Here is a 17,848-nt window from a genome sequence, read left to right on the forward strand (position 1 = left end):
AGAGAATCAGTAGCACTTCTCATGGAGTATTGCACTCCCCATGGAGTAAGGCCACCAAACGTGCTGAGGATGCACTCTTGCATTAGACCAGTCCTCTGATTTCCATCTATTCTTGACACCACGAACCTCAGGGAAACAGCCTACACCACCATGGTTCTTCTCATGGGATGCAGCCTCCTTCAGCCCTGCTCCAGCTGCTCCTTTGTGGGCTCCTCCCACAGTTCCCATTTGGAGCTGGCTTGGGAAGGCTCTTCTCCCAGGCTCTCCTCATGGTGGTTCCAGATACAGTCCACTGCTACATAAACCCTGCACATAAGCTCAACACAGGAGGACACTAAGGGAACAGCTTGGTAATTGAAGTTTTAATTAATCATACTTATGATGAAATAGGGAACTGCAGAGCCAGCAACACAGTTCTACAAGCCTAGCCCATCCTGATTTTCTCTGCTGCTGTGAACGTCCCAGAATCTGGATTGTCAGTGTTGCCGGAGAATGGACTAGCGGATGACTGTCATGTTCCAAAGAATGGAGGACTGCAACAGAAGGAAACAAACCAGGGGTGAAACCCAGCAACCTGCAGTGACCCGCCAGCATCTACTTCAGACCATGCCAGCCCCAGCCGCACCCATCACTTTTCCAGGCCAGGATGAGCAGAGTGTACCTGGGGGCTGCAGGGCTGTGCCTTGCTGCCAGGGCAGGGTTCAAAGAGGGACCCAGGGGTTGGGCTCACCAATGAACAAGAGAGTCTCTTGTCACACAGAAGCCTGAGAATCCTTCAGGTACAGGACAGGAGGACAACAACAGGAACGGCTTTTGTAATTGAAGTTCTAGTCAGTCAGACTTATGATGAAAGAATACGGCAGGGCCAGCAACACAGTTCTAGAAGCCTGCGCCATCCTTTCTTTTTCTCCCGCTGTGGTTTTCTCAGAATCTGGATTGTCAATGTTGCCTGATGACGGACTAATGGATGACTGTCATGTTCCAAAAAATGGAGGACTGCAACAGAAGGAAACAAAACAGGGGTGAAACCCACCAACCCGCAGAGAACCGCCAGAATCCCCTTCAGACCATGCCAGCCCCATCACTTTTCCAGGCCAGGAGAAGCACGTGAAACTAAGGGTTCAGCTGGAAGCTACTGCTCAGGATTGCTCCATCTGCCCCAACAATGTTCCTCTGCCCCTGCAACATTTCCTTGTGTGCAGCAGGCCAAGACACAGCTGCACACTACTTAGGCTGTGACCCTGCCCCCAGCCCCAGCACACATAGCGCTGTTCTCACTCACCATTGTAGATTTTATTCCGCTTTCCCTCACTTGGGTTCCAGTAGCTCCACACAAAGCCTAGGTAGAGAGCTCCCATCAGATCCCCACTCCTCAACACGCTCCCAGGAGCACAGACTGCAGTCCAGCCAGCCCACCTGCTTCTGGCCCTGCACCCCAGGCAGTGACGGTGCCTGAGGCAGGACCTGAGTGAGGCACCCATCGGGACTACTGGCATGGGCAGAGTGTACCTGGGGGCTGCAGGGCTGTGCCTTGCTGTCAGGGCAGGGCTCAAAGAGGGACCCAGGGGTTGGGCTCACCAATGAACAAGAGAGCATTTTGTCGCATAGCAGCCTGAGGATCCTTCAGGTACAGCAGGCTCTGCTGTAGGTTTTTAGCCACCCTCTCCCTTCTCTGCTGTACCTGTACAAGAACACAAAGGCATGGGGCTTGCAGAGCCTTCCCAGCTGCAGCTGCGGACCCCCCACCAGTGTTCCTTCCCTCAACAAAGGGGCAGGGGTTGTGGAGTTGTCCTTACCAAGCACTCCGTGATCCCCAGCACATCCCTCTTCTCGGCCTGATGCTCGAGCTCCTGCCACTTCAGGAACCTTGCACAAGCGGTAAGGGCTTCCCTGGCAGCCTACAGAGCAACAGATGCTGGGAGATGGCACCACAGAAACAGACCCCAGGAGCTGCAACACTTGCTGCCCTCAACCCCAGACTGCCCTTGAGGTGTCAGCACACTCTTGCCTCTATAATGGCCAGGTCTGAAATTCATACCTGTGCAACACTCGAGATCTCATCACTGCTCCGAAAGAACAAAGGAAGCAGGCCCCTGCGTACTTTCTTCTTCATTTCTCCCTTTTGCCACCACACCACAGCCTCTATCACATCTTTGAAGAGGAGGATGGAAGACTCTCGTACTTCACCTGACACCTGAGGGAGGAGTACAGGAGAACCTCAGCAACTCTCTCTTGTTGCCCATGGTGAGCACAAGAGCAGGTGCGGCTGATGCAAAGCAAGATGCTTCAGAGTCACGTTCTGCATGAACAGGCTGTGAATTCATGAAAATCAATGCAACAGGGTTCCAGCACGCAGTGCCTGTGCCTCAGAGTGCTCCCCCAGCTACCCTACCACGACAAAGAAGAGCTTGGCAAGCATTGGCCAAGGAGGAGACAAGGATGCCCCTTGGCATTGTCTCCAGGGCACACGCTGCCTGCTTAGCCTTCACCTCTTTGTTATGGCACCTGGGGAGAATGCCCGGTGTTGGTAGTATAAGGGCAACTGGAGAGTCTGACACTAACCCTTGGCAGCAGGTGCTTTGCACAGTGGTCGGACTGGGCCACAACACAGGGGCCTCGCATCGCCAACAACAACCAAGCTGCCAGGGATGAGGCCTGCTGGGCTGCAGAGCCCAGAAGACATCCCATGAGAGCCCAGAAGAGCAAAGAGAGAAGAACGCATTCCAGCCAAGCACCCATCTGCAGAGCTCAGCCTTCCACAGCAGACTTACATGATTAAATAGATACAGGAGCTTGCCAGCCAGCTCCAGAGCAATGGGACGCGCCTCCATCTTCCCCAGATGATTCATGATGTTTTTGAAGATAGTCAGCGCATTAAGAGTGACGTGCGCATTGCCAAACTGCAGGGTCTCCATGATGTCTGGCAGCAGGGCCTGTATTTCTCTTGCCTGTACAAAACACACAATTTCCTTTTCATCAAGAGAGAGCAATGGCCACCCTGGCCTAAGAGCCCTGATTTCAGAGCACACGCCTTGCTCTCTGGCAGCTGCCACAGGAATGGCAGCATTAGACTCTGGGCAGGTGGTGGCCATGGGCACACTGATACGGACATAGGGAGACAGGAGAAGGAAAGTCGGAGAGCATGGTCTCTGTGTCCCACCCCCTTTTACAACAGGCCCCCAAATAACCCATCTGGAAAGCTCCCCGGGTAGCCACCAGGCCCCACCATGGCCATCATTCGCACTCTTGAGTCTCGGGCAAGGTCAAGTCACAGTACTGCCCACCGCCCCAGCACCAGGCTGCCAATAGTGTTTTCATTTGACTAGGGCCTGCTCACCGTCTCAGGTCTCTCTGACAGAAGCACAAGGCCTCTGAGCACCAGCCAGAGTAGTGGCAAGCTTTCAATCTTCAGAAACATCTGGAAGAGGTCTGGGTTACATAACTCTTGCAGGATCTCTTCAGTGGGGCACACCACCTGAAACCAACACAGCAGTGAGAGCCAGCAGGACCCTGCCCCTGCACCCTGCAGCTTCTGGCTTCTGTGGGAGGAGAGCAAGGTGCCTTGTCCAGTAACTCACAGCCATGCAAAGTAGGCCAAAATCCACTGCGGTGATGCTAAAGATCACGCACAGCTGTTGGTCCTGAAAAACACGGCACAGTTCTTGCAAGTGCATTCCTGAAGTCACTGTTGGAGCTAGCACTCTCTTCCAGATGTCCAGAGTAGTGCTGCAAATAAAGAGCAATGCTCTATCAGCAGGGCTGCCTCAGCCCCAGCGCCATGACTCAGGCAGCCCAGGTAGCCCACAGGCTGTGCTGCAGCCCTGGCCCTGCCATCCTGCGTCCTCTGGATGGGGGCTCCGCACTGCCTTGGTTGGCGTTGACTGCTGCAGCCCTGACTGGTCCACCAGCACTGGAAAGCACAGTGGAATGGAGGGCCTGTTCCTCCAGGATGTCCTGCAGCTTTGCGTGGCGCTGGCAGCCAGAGCATCTCTGAACCCTGCTCTTCACAGGAAGAAGACCACGGGGCTATCAGGGCAGATACCTGTCATTCTGTGGAAGATGGAGCAACACAGCCGTCAGCACATCTCTGGGAAAAAGGTTGGTCAGCATATTCAGCAATGAGAAGAGAGTCTGCTGAAGTGACGCAAGCCTTCTTTTCAGGTTTCTATGGATGGACTGAAGAATCTCGGGCACCTGTTGGGAGAACACAGGAAGAGTATTGCCACAACTGTACTACAGCCAGTTGCCCCGCTGCCAATGATACTTCTGCCCCTCCCATTGTTCTGTGCTGGCTTAAAATGGCTTCAGATGCCCAAGAGCTGTGGAGAGCAGGCCATGTCACTAGCATGGCTGATGCAAAGGGAGGTGCTTCAGAGGCATACTCTGCACAGATGTGTTGTGTGTTCATGCAAAGGAATGCAACAAGTGTCAATCACGGGCTGTCTGTGCCTCAGAGTATTCCCCTGCCACCCTTAATGGTCAAAGCAGAGCTCCCCAGGCACTGGGACAAGGAGGAAACAGGGCTGGCCCTCAGCAGTGCCTCTGGGGCACACGCTGCCTGCTTAGCCTCCACCTCCCTGCTGTGGCACCTGGGCAGAATACCTGGTGCTGGCAGCAAAGGGAGCCATGGAGCGTCTGAAAGTAACCCTTGGCAGCAGATGGATGCTCTGCTGCACAGAACCCGAGCAAGTTCCCAGTACAGGGTCCTCACATCACTAAGAATAACGAAGCTGGTAGGGACAAGGCCCGCTTCTCCTGCCCCTCTGAGCAGCCACAGCCTCTTGCTCTCATGCCTCTGAAAAGCAATTGACCTGCAGGAGCTGGCACAAAATTGGCACCAGATGTGTGTGGCCACAGGCACTTCTCCTCTCAGGTCCTGCGGCCTCCTCAGGCTGTACAGAGGCAATGGCTCACCCTGGTCCCCCATCCATGACCCCGACTCTACCCCTACCCTTTCCCAGCTTCCCATTCTGGGCGGCAAGGCATGGGAAGCAGGGAACTGGTGAAAAAGAGCCCTGAAGGAAAGCACGGTGCATTGTTTGGTAACTCACAGTCAGGCGAAGGAGGTCCAACTCTGCTGCAGGTATCCCGCACAGGTCCATCTCGAGCACAACATCTAGCACTTCTATGACTCTGTCTGATGACCATGTGGAGGAAAGCATACTCTTCCACATATCCAGAGTAGTGCTGCAAATGAAGAGCAATGCTCTATCAGGAGACTGATGGGAGCCCTGGGCTGTCTTGCTTGGAAGTTGGCTGCTGCAGCCCTGACTGGCCCACCAGTGCTGGAGAGCACTGTGGAATTAAAGGCCTGCTCCTCAGGGATGTCCTGCAGCTTTGTGTGGCTCTGGCAGCCAAAGCATCTCTGAACCCTGCTCTTCACAGGAAGAAGACCACGGGACTGTCAGGGCAGATACCTGTCATTCAGTGGAAGGTGGAGCAACACAGCCGTCAGCGCATTTCTAGGAAAGTGGCTGGCCATCAAATCCAGCAGTAACAAGAGAGTCTGCTGAAATGATTGAGGCTTTTTTTTCAGGTTTCTATGAATGGACTGAAGAATCTCGCGCACCTGTTGGGAGAACACAGGAAGGATATTGCCGCAACTGTACTACAGCCAGTTGCCCTGCTGCCAATGATACTTCTGCCCCTCCCATTGTTCTGTGCTGGCTTAAAATGGCTTCAGATGCCCAAGAGCTGTGGAGAGCAGGCCATGTCACTAGCATGGCTGATGCAAAGGGAGGTGCTTCAGAGGCATACTCTGCACAGATGTGTTGTGTGTTCATGCAAAGGAATGCAACAAGTGTCAATCACGGGCTGTCTGTGCCTCAGAGTATTCCCCTGCCACCCTTAATGGTCAAAGCAGAGCTCCCCAGGCACTGGGACAAGGAGGAAACAGGGCTGGCCCTCAGCAGTGCCTCTGGGGCACACGCTGCCTGCTTAGCCTCCACCTCCCTGCTGTGGCACCTGGGCAGAATACCTGGTGCTGGCAGCAAAGGGAGCCATGGAGCGTCTGAAAGTAAGCCTTGGCAGCAGATGGATGCTCTGCTGCACAGAACCCGAGCAAGTTCCCAGTACAGGGTCCTCACATCACTAAGAATAACGAAGCTGGTAGGGACAAGGCCCGCTTCTCCTGCCCCTCTGAGCAGCCACAGCCTCTTGCTCTCATGCCTCTGAAAAGCAATTGACCTGCAGGAGCTGGCACAAAATTGGCACCAGATGTGTGTGGCCACAGGCACTTCTCCTCTCAGGTCCTGCGGCCTCCTCAGGCTGTACAGAGGCAATGGCTCACCCTGGTCCCCCATCCATGACCCCGACTCTACCCCTACCCTTTCCCAGCTTCCCATTCTGGGCGGCAAGGCATGGGAAGCAGGGAACTGGTGAAAAAGAGCCCTGAAGGAAAGCACGGTGCATTGTTTGGTAACTCACAGTCAGGCGAAGGAGGCCCAAGTCTCCTGTGGGAATCCCGCAGATTTCTTCCTCCATGAGCACAGTGCACAGCACATCTAAAACGTTCTCTGATGACTTTGGGCAGTAAATCATGTTCTTCCAGATACGCAGAGTGCTGCAAACGAAGAGCAATACTCTGTCAGCAGGGCTGCCTCAGCCACAGCACCATGGCTCAGGAAGTCCTGGTAGGCCACAGGCTGTGCTGTAGCCTTGGCCCTGCTGCTCCTCGTGCTTTTGGAGGCCTGGGGGCCCAGCCTGGGCAAGCAGGAAGGGCTGAGATGGCCTTCCCAGAGGGGCGAGGCAGGAGCGTGATGGAAGCCCCGGGCTGCCTTGGTCGGTATTGGCTGCTGCAGCCCTGACTGGCCCACCAGCGCTGGAAAGCACAGTGGAAGCTCGTCAAGGATGCCCTGCAGCTCTGCGTGGCTCTGGCAGCCAAAGCATCTCTGAGCCCTGCACTTCACAGGAAGAAGACCGCGGGGGCTGTCAGGGCTGGTACCTGTCATTCGGTGGAAGGTAGATCAACACACTCATCAGCACATCCCTGGGAAACTGGTAGGCCAGTATTTCCAGCACTGAGAAGAGTGTCTGTTGAACTGATGTGCTGCTGCTTTTCATGTGCCTGTGGATGAAGCTCATAATCACCGGCACCTGTTCAGAGGACACAGGGAGATTGCTGCTGCCACTGTACTGCAGCCATTTGTCCCGCTGCCAAAGACATTACTGCCCTTCCCACTGCTTTTGCTGGCTTGAAGTGCCTTCAGATGCACATAATCTACAGAGGGCAGGGCAGGGCACGGTAATCTAGCCTTGGACTGCTTACATCCATCAGCCAGCTGCTAGGCTGACTCAGAACCATATCCAGTATAATTTCGGACCACTCATCGTCCTCAACAGCGCAGTCTTCAGTGGTCTTTTCAAGGGCCATGAGGACGATGTCTGTTCTCTGAGAAGGTTGGAGGTGTTTTCCAAATGGCTACAGTAGAAAGGAAAAAGAGAGGGAGGACATGTCAAATTGAGTGAGAGACTGTGGTCTGGAGGGGGAAGGCCCGAGCAAAAGGAAGGATGAAGACCCTTGCTTCAGGGCAGAAACATGCTGAGGGCTCCCAGCTGTGCCCAAGCTTGTCTTGCATGTACCCCTGAGCTGCAGGCTGCTCTGGGATGCAGAGAACAGGAGATAGCCTGGCTGGAAAGTTCCTGGCTCCTTACCTCCTGACAGAAACCATAAAGCTTCCAGATCTGCTCCATGGCCCTCTCACGCACAGTTTTTGTCTGGGAGCGGGTGAAGGGCAGCAGCACCTGTGGGGAGAGGAGCTGCTGGTTTGCCTGGGAGCTGCGGATGCCGCCTCCAGCAGAAGCAGCTCTGCTGAGCTCCCGGCTGGAATCACAGCATCTGTCCGGGCTTCCCCCCTGAACTAGAGCCCAGCCCTTCTCAGGCCTTCTACAGCCTCCACAATACAGACCTCCAAGATGTTCTGCAGCTCCTCTCCATTGGAGGTACGATGGTTGACCAGCAGAACCTGCAGCATTTTCTCCATAGCACACACGGTCTGTAAAGAGAGCAGCAGGTTGTGAAAGTCTTTCCAAGGGCCCTCTCACCGCGAGGAAACTGCTGTGAGTCCCTTTGACTACCAAGGAAGGACATCCGCAGATTGACGCACAGCCTGAGAGAGGCCCCATGGCAGCAAAGCTGCTGTGTGCAGACCAGGCTGTGAATGCTGCATATTGCCAGGCCCGCGGCAAGAGTGGGAGAGAAACAGTGGGGGAAGCGAGGCCAAGACCCTGACTGCAAGGATCTTTAGTAATCTCTGCACGTGAAAAATCCAGAGGCACGGGCACTACAGTAGATCACCCAGTACGTACATGATTGTAAAGGCAGATGTTCAGGTCCTCTTTTGGAGGAAGGCAGAAGATGGCTTTGAAGCACACGTGTGAAAGAGGTATTATTTCTTCCTCCGAAATTGCCTGCATTTCACTGGAAATAGAGAGACCTTGATGTTGGGAGCAGCGCTTTGATGTTGGTCCCCCCCTGGGCAAGGCTCCCTAGAAGGGATGTGGAGCCCTGCTGAGAGGCACCTCCTCCACGGGACTGGCCTGGGCTGGAGGACAGTCCTGATGCCTCCTGCTTTGGGACAAGAGCCAAGACTGTGCAGGGAGCTTCACGGCTTCCTCCAACCTCTGCAGAAGCCCATAGCAGGGCAGAGCTGAGGGCTACCCTGCCCACGTGGGGATGCTTCCCAGCTAAGATCAGAGCCAGCAGGACTGTGCCCTGGGGATGTGTGGGAAAAACCGGGGCTGGGCTGGTACCTCAAGGCGGCGATTGCAAGCATGGCTTGGTACCGCACTGCTGTGCACAGCTGGTCCGTGGGCTCATTTTCCAGCAGCTCCTGTAGAGTACAACCAGGATGAGACCTAGCAGTCACCAGCACCCAGCACCAGCAGACCTGGCGGCCGGTCAGCAAGTGCCGGAGGAGCCCCAGTGCCTCCAGCCCAGCACCAGAACGCAAAGGCACCCTGCATCCCACTGCTGAGATCTCAGCAGCACTCATAGTCCCCTGCCCACCCCTGCCTCACAGGCTGCCAGTCCCTGGACAGCTCTGCCCTCTCCCACAACCCCTTATGTTGTCCCCTCACCTTGACTTTCTCTGCCAAGTTCTTCTCACGGCAGAAAATAGCCAGGCTCTCACACAAGCCCTTCTTTTTGCTGATTCTGCAGATGCTGCAGATGCTCTCCAGAAACATCATCTTGAGCATCTCCTCCTGGCCACCACAGAGAGACAAGGAGAGAGCGTGAGCTGGGAGAGCTGTGTCCGGCAGCCCCGGAGCATTACAGGGTGTGGAGCAGTGTGGGATGCCTGGAGGGCAGCAGCTCTGTCCAGCCAGTGGCCCTCCTGCAGCCTGAAGGCAGAGCCACAGGGACCATCCAGAGATGCAGGCACAGCTGAGATGTTACCTTTTCTGTACTCCTGAGGAAGTGTTCTATGATATCTATGGCTTCCTTCTCCTCTGTCTCTTCATTCTCCTCCTCTCCATAGAGAGACAGGCTGTCAGCATCTAACGAAGAAGCAGAGTGAGCAGTGCTGTAGAGGGATCGAAGACAGTCACAAACAGAGGAGGGAGCTCTGCCCTCTCCAGGCTTGTGCCTGCTTGCCTGGCACAGTCTGCCCATGGCTGCCTGAACACAGGGCGCTTGCTACCCCAGCCCACCCTGCTGGGGACCCTCACTCACCGCCATGCAGCGACTGCACCTCGGTCACCTCGTAGGGCTCCGGTGGAGGCCTCTCCTCGGGAGCCCCACTCTCTGCCCAGGCCACCCTCGGGCGGCTGGGGGGTCTCTCCTCCATCCTGTGGGATGAGGGCTGATGGTGGGGAATGGGCAGACACGGGGCTGCCAGGGGTTGAGGAAACGATGTGGGCTGCGCTCGGGGGCTCCTTGCCAGACCCGCACACTGCTGCCCTGTCACCTCACTGTCCTGCCGGACACTGCAGGTTCTCCAGGTCAGGTCCAGCTATCTCTGGGTGTCACAGGGACAGGTCACAAAGGGGTCCAATTGTGACTCATTGCCCCGCCCAGGCGTGGCTAGCTCAGGGCCCTGGGGTTGAAATGGCATAGACCAAATTCACCCAGCAGGAGGGACGCGTGGGCATGTTTACCCAGAAAGCTTTGGAAGTTGGCCCAAGAGCAGCCATGCTGCCCAGGCTTTCATGCTTTTGCTTTTGTGTGGCCAGAGACAGGCACAGTAGGACAGAGGAGGAAGACAAACACTCGCCGTCAGCTCAGCAGCTGTTTAGCTCACAGGCTTGTGAGTTCCTAGGCATTCACTACTGAATCATAAAAATGTAAATAATGAGTTTCACACAGAAGATACAATCCTGTGCCCTTATTTCTGATTAGATGACAATACACTTTCAGATAATTGGTAACATTGCATCCCAAGAAGGCACTTCCCTGCAGTTTATCAGAAGTAGCTGAAATTAAAGAAGGCAGAAGCTGTTATGTTTCCAAAAATAAACTAGTTAAAAAATTTTAACTCAGCAATTGAGACATCACGTAAATTATTAATTTTACTTTTTTTTTTTCTTCCTTCTCAAGACCGTTTTAAAAAAACAGACGAGGCAAGTGAAAGTCTGAGCCTGATGTATAAATGTACTGCTGAAGATATTATAGGACCAATTCTTGATTTTAACCCACAAGCCCTCCACCTAATCATGCGTTTCCTCAGACACCACTTTTTACAATCTATCCACTTTCTAACATAAAGAGCAACTCCCCCACCCCTCCTACCTTATCCCTCTCTTCTGAAAAGTCTGTAGTCCTCAATCAGGGTATTCCAAGCATGGGATTCATCCCACTATGTTTCCGTGATAGCAATTAGGTCATACTTTCCCAATTGCACCACGCTTTCTAGCTCCTTCTGTTTATTTCCCATACTGCACACATTGGTATAGAGGCATTTCAGCTTAGCTACTGGCCTCGCTGCCTTCTCGGAGGAGCTGTCCCTAATACATCCAGGACAAGTTTGGGGTTTTCCACTACCGCCTTCCAAGGCAGCAACATTCCCACATGCTTCTCTGTCACCCAGTACACCCCCCGCCCCCATCATATCTAGTTTAAAGTCCTGCTAACCAGCCCAGCCAGCTTGCTCCCAAGAATATCTGTAACCCTTCTAGTCAGTCGCCTCCTGTCTGCTGTCAGCATTCCCCCTTTCTGAAGGCTGCATCCCAAACCATAGCACAAGACCGTTCACCAGCATGTCTGTCCTCCTCCTTTTGTGCGGATCCCAGTCACCAACTGAAGACAGAGGAGAACACAACTTGCGCTCCTGATCCCTTCAGCAGTCTTCCCAGAGCCCTGAAGTCCCTTTTGACATTCGAGGAATTCTTTTGCCTTTCATTTCCAGTGTAGAAAACTAGGAACGGATAATGGTAATGGCTTAACCAGGCAATGGATATTCCTAGCAACATCTCTCAGCTGGGCTCCAGCTATGGGACGGGACTGAGCGGCATATCGGGCCCTCGGTTCCCCTCAGAAGGGAGCCTCCTATGATGATAGCCCTTCTTTTTTCCTGACCGATGTTGTAGCACAACAGGGAGCAGACTGACTAGCCTTGGGCAATCTCTCCTGTAAGAACTGACTTTCACTGACATCCACATTCCTTAGTCTCTCCAGCTCCAGAGCCTCATACCTGTTACGTAAGGGCAGCTGGGAAGGTGGGACAGGCTGAGGGGCAGTCTGCTTGTTGCCCCCAACAAACACTGGCTTCCGTCCCTCGCTGTCTCTCAGGTCACCCTTTCCCACCTGACTATGAAAGGGCAGATGATCCCCCACTGCCTGAGGAGCATCTCCCCCACCCCCTTCCTACAGCGACGGCAGAGTGCGGCTCCACCAGTCAATCCCCTTCCCATAAGCCCGGATGCTCCTCAGCCTTTCTACTTCCTCTAGCTCTACCATCAGGCTGAGCAGATCGTCCACCTGCTCACACCACACACAGGTGGTACCCCAGCTGCCCTCCTGTAGCAGTGACAGGGCCAGGCATTCTCTTCAGCCTGAGACATGAACCGCGGCACACATTCATACTTTCAGAGTCTCCACGTCCCTTTTAGCAGCAGCTTGCCACGGTGGGGACCACGGTGAGTTGACAGAACAGCGACCTAAGTGACTTCATAAGCTATGTGCTAAGTGCTGTGTTAAGCCTCCTCCTATGTACCAAGGTGCCTAACTTTGCCTGCCTGCCTACTCACTCTGCCTGCCCGCCGAGCTGCCGGGAGGGAGAGCGCTGTCTTGCTCTTCCTCAGCTTCTTAGAGCTTCTTGGAACTTCTTAGATGCGCTTTTTTGCTGCGATTTGGACCTTCAGAAACGGTCCTTTGTAAAACCCTGCTACCAGGGTGATCCGCTGCGGGTTTGCCCTGAAATGCACTTTTAAAACTGCAGCCGACACTCCTGTCCTCCCACACGCGTCAGCCGTGCTGTCGGGGGCTGGGAGGCGCTGCCTCGCTCTCTATCAGCTTCTTAGAGCTTCTCGGAGCTTCTTAGAAGCGGCTTGTTTGCAGCGATTAGGACCGTCTAAGTACGGTCTTTCGTCGTAAGGGTTCTGCTATGAGGCTGATCCGCTCGGGGTTTGCCCTGAAATGGTGGCTGCCATTTTGATTTTAACGTGATCGTTTGCAGGAGCGGCAAAAATATTTCAGTATGGGAAAAGACAAGTAAACTAAATAAGCCTGCAGAAGTTATTTAGCTCTTTCTCCTAGCAAGAACTTTAGCTGTAATTAAAAGGTTACTGCAAGGCTGAATATATCACAGAATCACAGAATGGCCAGGATTGGATCATGAATCTCCAACCCCCCCGCGCCACAGGCAGGACCACTGACCTCCCCATTTAATACTAGACCAGGCTGCCCAGGGCCTCATCCAGTCTGGCCTTGAACACCTCCAGGGACGAGGCATCCACAACCTCTCTGGGCAGCCTGTTCCAGCACCTCACCACTCTCATAGTAAAAGAACTTTCCCCCTGACATCCCATTTCCCCTTGTCCTGCCATTACCTACCCTTTCAAAGAGTTGATTCCCCTCCTGTTTATAGGCTCCCTTTAGGTAGTGAAAGGCTGCAATGAGGTCACCCCACAGGCTTCTTTTCTCCAGGCTGAACAAACCCAGCTCCCTAAGCCTGCTTTCGTAGGGGATCCTACCTGCACTGATCATCTTTGTGGCCCTTCTCTGGACCCTCTTCAAGAGTTCTCTGTCTTTCTTGTACTGGGGGGTCCAGACCTGGACACAGTACTCCAGATGGGGCCTCACAAGGGCAGAGAAGAGAGGGACAATCACCTTCCTGTCCCTGCTAGCCACCCCTTTTCTGATGGAGCCCAGGATATCATTTGCTTTCCGAGCTGCAAGAGCACACTGCTGGCTCATGTTAAGCTTTTCATCCATCAGGTCTCCCAGGTCCTCCTCTGCAGGGCTGCTCTCAAGGACTGCTCCTTCCAGTCTGTATGGACGCTTGGGATTCTTCCAGCCCAAGTGCAGAACCTTGCACTTTGCTGTGTTGAACCTCATTAGATTCACCTGGCCCACCTGGCCCGCTGCGGGTTTGCGGGTCCTTCTCTACATAGAGAGGCAGGCAGTCAGCATCTTACGTAGTCAGCGTCTAACAGGCCCTCCTGCAGGCTGAAGGCAGAGCCAGAGGGACTATCTTTGTTTCTTGTCTTCACTGTATCTCATATAGACATTAAAATCAAGTTAACTGTTAATACTGATATCTTGGAGGATCCTTCTAAATCTGCAAAATTAGTAGAAACAAATAATGAAAGATATTTTTATGTTACTGAACATATATAAACTCTGGTTCTTTGACTTTTCATGTCCCTGGGTTGGGACAGATTTTCATGTTTTCAGATGACCTACTTATAAACTAGGTTACTATTATTTGTTTATTCATGAATTAGTGTTCAATAACAAGTTTTTCTTGGTATCCACCAAATTTTAGCTTGCTGATGTGGAGAACCTCTAGCCGCAAATAGTCAAAGTCTGTCACACATATAAGTATTAAAAAAATATATCTCTAATAAGAGATTTTGATGATTTTTTAATTATACTTTTATGGGCAGGCCAGTGTTTAATTTTTGTCCATTCCACTCTTTGTCGTTGAACTCAAAGTTAATGAAGGAGAGACTGTTTACCCACTTTGTGAAGCTGTTAGTTATTGTCAGTTTCCACCAATGTGTATTATGGATTACTTATCTTTACATCTCATTAGAAAATCATGAAAAAAAAAATTGAAAATTCAAATATGGAGATATACAATAGGGATGAAAGACTTGGTGTGGTGTGAAAGTAAATGTCTTCTTCAGACGTTTATGTGAAATCTGCTGGGCAGCTGGCTAGATTCTGTAGGACTGGTTTTCCTTAGAAAAATTGGCAAACTCAGCAGGATCTGAAGATCATAGTGTGTTACTGAAACCAGTGGCTTCCTTGTTCTGCCCTGGTATGTTTTACAAAATGCACGTATTTGCAGTAGTGAAACAGCATGCTCATAAATAATCTGGAAAACATTAAAAACACAGAAATGGCAGGACTGGCCAGAACCAGCAAGTCCGTTCTCGAGTTCCTGCAGACAGCTGGATTTTAATGCTCTATATAAAGCCTTCTGAGAAATAGTTCCCTTCTTCTGTCCTCTCCCTCCCTGCACTATTCTGTAGCTAGTCCCAGGTCTGCATCCCTCAGCACATTAAAATCTTCACAGAATCACAGAGTCACAGAATCACAAGGGTTGGAATGGACCTCAAGAGATCATCAAGTCCAACTCCATGCTAAAGGAGGTTCCCTACGATAGGTCGCATAGGTATGTGTCCAGACCTGACTTGAATATCTCCACAGGAGACCCCACAGCATCTCTGGGCAGCCAGTTCCAGTGCTCCATCATCCTTACCATAAAGAAGTTCTTTTGCATGTTTGTATGGAACTTCCTATGTTCCAATTTTAGATCATTTCTCCTTGTCCTTGCACCACCAAGAAAGCCTGGCCTTTTCCATTTGCTTCCCACTTCCCTTTAGATATTTATAAACGTGTATCAGATCCCCGCTCAGTCTTCTTTTCCCCAGGTTGAACAGACACAGGTTACTCAGCCTTTTCTCATGCAGGAGGTGCTACGGGCTCCTCATCATCTTTGTGGCCCTCTACTCGACTCCTGGAAGATCCTTGTATTTTTTGAACTGGAAAGCCCAGAGCTGGACACAGAATTCTGGTATGTGGCTTCGCCAGGGGAGGATCACCTCCCTTGACCTGCTGGCCATGCTCATTTTAATGTACCCCATGGCACCCCATGGCATCCCAGGCCACAAAGGGACACCGCTGGCTCATGGCCAAGCTTTTGCCCACCAGAACTACCCAAGGCCTACTCTGCAGAGGTCCTCTCCCTAACCTGTTCTGATACATGTGTTAATTGCTCCCCAGGTGCAAGACTGTACATTTGCTTTTGTTAAACCTCATCAGGTTCCTTCCTGCCCAACTCTCCAATCTGTCCAGGTCTTGCTGAATGGCAGCACATTCTTCCAATGTGTCAGCCACGTTGAACTTTGTATCATCAGCAAACATTCTGGGAGTAGACTCTATCCCTTCAGACAAGTCACTGATGAAGATGCTGAAGAAGACCGGACCCAGCACTGATCCCTGGGGAACACCACTAGCTACAGGCCTCCAACCAGAGTCTGTACTTATGATGACAACCATCTGAGCTCTGCCAGTCAGTCCTCAATCCACCTCATCAACGACTCATCTATCCCACACTTTCTAAGTTTCATAACAGGGATTTAATGGGAAATAGTGTCAGATACCTTGCAGAAGTCAAAGTATACAACATCTACTTTTCTACCTCCACATAAATGAAAACCAACTTAAAAAATACATCCCATACATTCACTGAAGGAATTCAGGAATTCCATTCTCTTTTTGTATTTTGTCAACGATAGGCTTTCTGACCTTGAGAAAAAGCGTTTTGTTCATGCAGAAGACCAGCAACAAGCAACTATCAAATGAAATCTTGAGACCCTGATTTTCAAAAGGAAAGGCTATTGATGTAGTCTACCTAGACTACAAAGCCTTTGACACTGTCTCCCACAGTATTCTCCTGCAAAAGCTGGTAGCCCTTGGCTTGGACAGGTATGCTCTTGGCTGGATAAGGAACTGGCTGAAAGGCCGGGTCCAGAGAATGGTGGTGAATGGAGCTAAATCCAGCTGGTGACCAGCCAGAAGTGGTGTTCCCCAGGGGACGGTGCTGGGGCCTGTCCTGTTCAATATCTTTATTGATGACCTGGATGACGGCATAGAGAGCACCCTCCGTAAGTTTGCAGATGACACCAGTTGGCTGGAAGTTTCGATCTGCCTGGGGGAAGCGAGGCCATCCTGTGGGATGAGGGCTGATGGTGGGGAATGGGCAGACACGGGGCTGCCAGGGGTTGAGGAAACGATGTGGGCTGCGCTCGGGGGCGCAGATAGGAGGAGTGCCAAACAGAACAAATGATTTTACAGAGTGGTGCACTAAGAACAAATCAGGATGAGTGGTAGGAAGGACTATAGCACAAAGACATAGAGCAAGGACTTCTGTTACCACCTGGAAAGGAGAATTCATCAAAATGTTGCCCATCCAATGCAGCGTGTCCTGTGTTTGCTTGTTTGGTACATTGTGAAGCTCCATATACTTCTGATGGCAGTCTTCTTTGCTCTGGCAGTCACAGCTACAGCCAGAGCAACTTTATCCTCTTTATACTTTATGGCCAAGCAAATGCCATCTGTGTGTAAATGCCTGAGTGTTTGTCACGTGGGTGGATTGTGCCATCTACAATTCCTTGTTCTCTAGCATCTCCTGCTTTGTACTCCTTTACCAGTGCTGTAGCGTTCTAACTCAGTCCCTCCTTCCTCTGTTCTTGTGTGCAGGGACCCTCCCACCACAGTTCCAATTCAGTCTGTACGAGAAATTTCCTCTGGTGACTCTCTTCTCCCCATACCTTGAGGGAGAAGAGAGTTTCTGCTGCATTTTTGTGGCATTGTCATTATTCATGTTATGATCACTGTACGAGTTAAATGTCAGCAGAGAAGATTCGGAGAATCATTCTGTCCCATTTTGAAATGCAAACCCAAAATCAAAGATCTTTCACTCTGAATTTCAGGGTCTCCAAGGTATAAGAAGAGATGTTTTTTCCCCTTGAAATAAAAACCCATTTGCCTTGTTCCACATGGCAAACTCATGCCCAGGCACACAGCACTACTGAGCAAACAGGAGCTTTGCTTCATCTCTGCACTTCATCTTTGCAAGAAGTTAGGAAAACAATTACTTTCTTACTTCATATCTGTCGAAGGCCCAGCAAAATGAGCAGACCATGAAGCAAGTCTTACTTTGTACACAGAGGGAATAGTGCCCTTGATAGACCTTGAAGATAAGCCTTGGGGTACTTACGAGTGTATGCCAGTTTAAAGACTTTTTTTATTTTCTTTAGTGGAACTGCATGCTGTTGTTGATCGTCCAGCCCTCCAATGGATCTGTATCCCCATGAAAGGCCTATCACCCCTCCAGAGAATCAGTAGCACTTCTCATGGAGTATTGCACTCCCCATGGAGTAAGGCCACCAAACGTGCTGAGGATGCACTCTTGCATTAGACCAGTCCTCTGATTTCCATCTATTCTTGACACCACGAACCTCAGGGAAACAGCCTACACCACCATGGTTCTTCTCGTGGGATGCAGCCTCCTTCAGCCCTGCTCCAGCTGCTCCTTTGTGGGCTCCTCCCACAGTTCCCATTTGGAGCTGGCTTGGGAAGGCTCTTCTCCCAGGCTCTCCTCATGGTGGTTCCAGATACAGTCCACTGCTACATAAACCCTGCACATAAGCTCAACACAGGAGGACACTAAGGGAA

General features: G+C 51.8%; 1 protein-coding gene across 1 annotated transcript; it reads right to left on the bottom strand.

Annotated features, from left to right (window-relative positions):
* Positions 1–343: 343 nt before the first annotated feature.
* Positions 344–10,455, bottom strand: LOC149912756 (maestro heat-like repeat-containing protein family member 7). Its single transcript, XM_090131530.1, has 22 exons — positions 9,674–10,455; positions 9,398–9,498; positions 9,079–9,204; positions 8,752–8,831; positions 8,308–8,419; positions 7,908–7,994; positions 7,654–7,743; positions 7,268–7,420; positions 6,944–7,095; positions 6,427–6,562; positions 5,418–5,569; positions 5,052–5,187; positions 4,043–4,194; positions 3,579–3,726; positions 3,338–3,475; positions 2,772–2,948; positions 2,039–2,194; positions 1,797–1,898; positions 1,579–1,681; positions 1,283–1,339; positions 731–996; positions 344–533 (listed from the first exon to the last, which is right to left on the bottom strand). The coding sequence occupies exons 1-21, from the start codon at positions 9,786–9,788 to the stop codon at positions 842–844; spliced, it is 2,628 nt and encodes an 875-aa protein (XP_089987656.1). The 5' UTR covers positions 9,789–10,455; the 3' UTR covers positions 344–533; positions 731–841.
* Between the last annotated feature and the right edge of the window lie 7,393 nt (positions 10,456–17,848).

Source organism: Phasianus colchicus, chromosome Z (genome assembly GCF_987193195.1).
Source record: "Phasianus colchicus chromosome Z, bPhaCol1.hap1.1, whole genome shotgun sequence".
Taxonomy (NCBI): domain Eukaryota; kingdom Metazoa; phylum Chordata; class Aves; order Galliformes; family Phasianidae; genus Phasianus; species Phasianus colchicus.

Excerpts from the sequence above, each read along its gene's own strand:
- LOC149912756 (XM_090131530.1), bottom strand. The coding sequence starts at position 9,788 with ATGGAGGAGAGACCCCCCAGCCGCCCGAGGGTGGCCTGGGCAGAGAGT. Across the intron at positions 3,476-3,578 it reads TTGGCCTACTTTGCATGGCT|GTGGTGTGCCCCACTGAAGA; the intron begins GTGAGTTACTGG and ends TGTTGGTTTCAG. Across the intron at positions 2,195-2,771 it reads TCCTGTATCTATTTAATCAT|GTGTCAGGTGAAGTACGAGA; the intron begins GTAAGTCTGCTG and ends CTCCTCCCTCAG.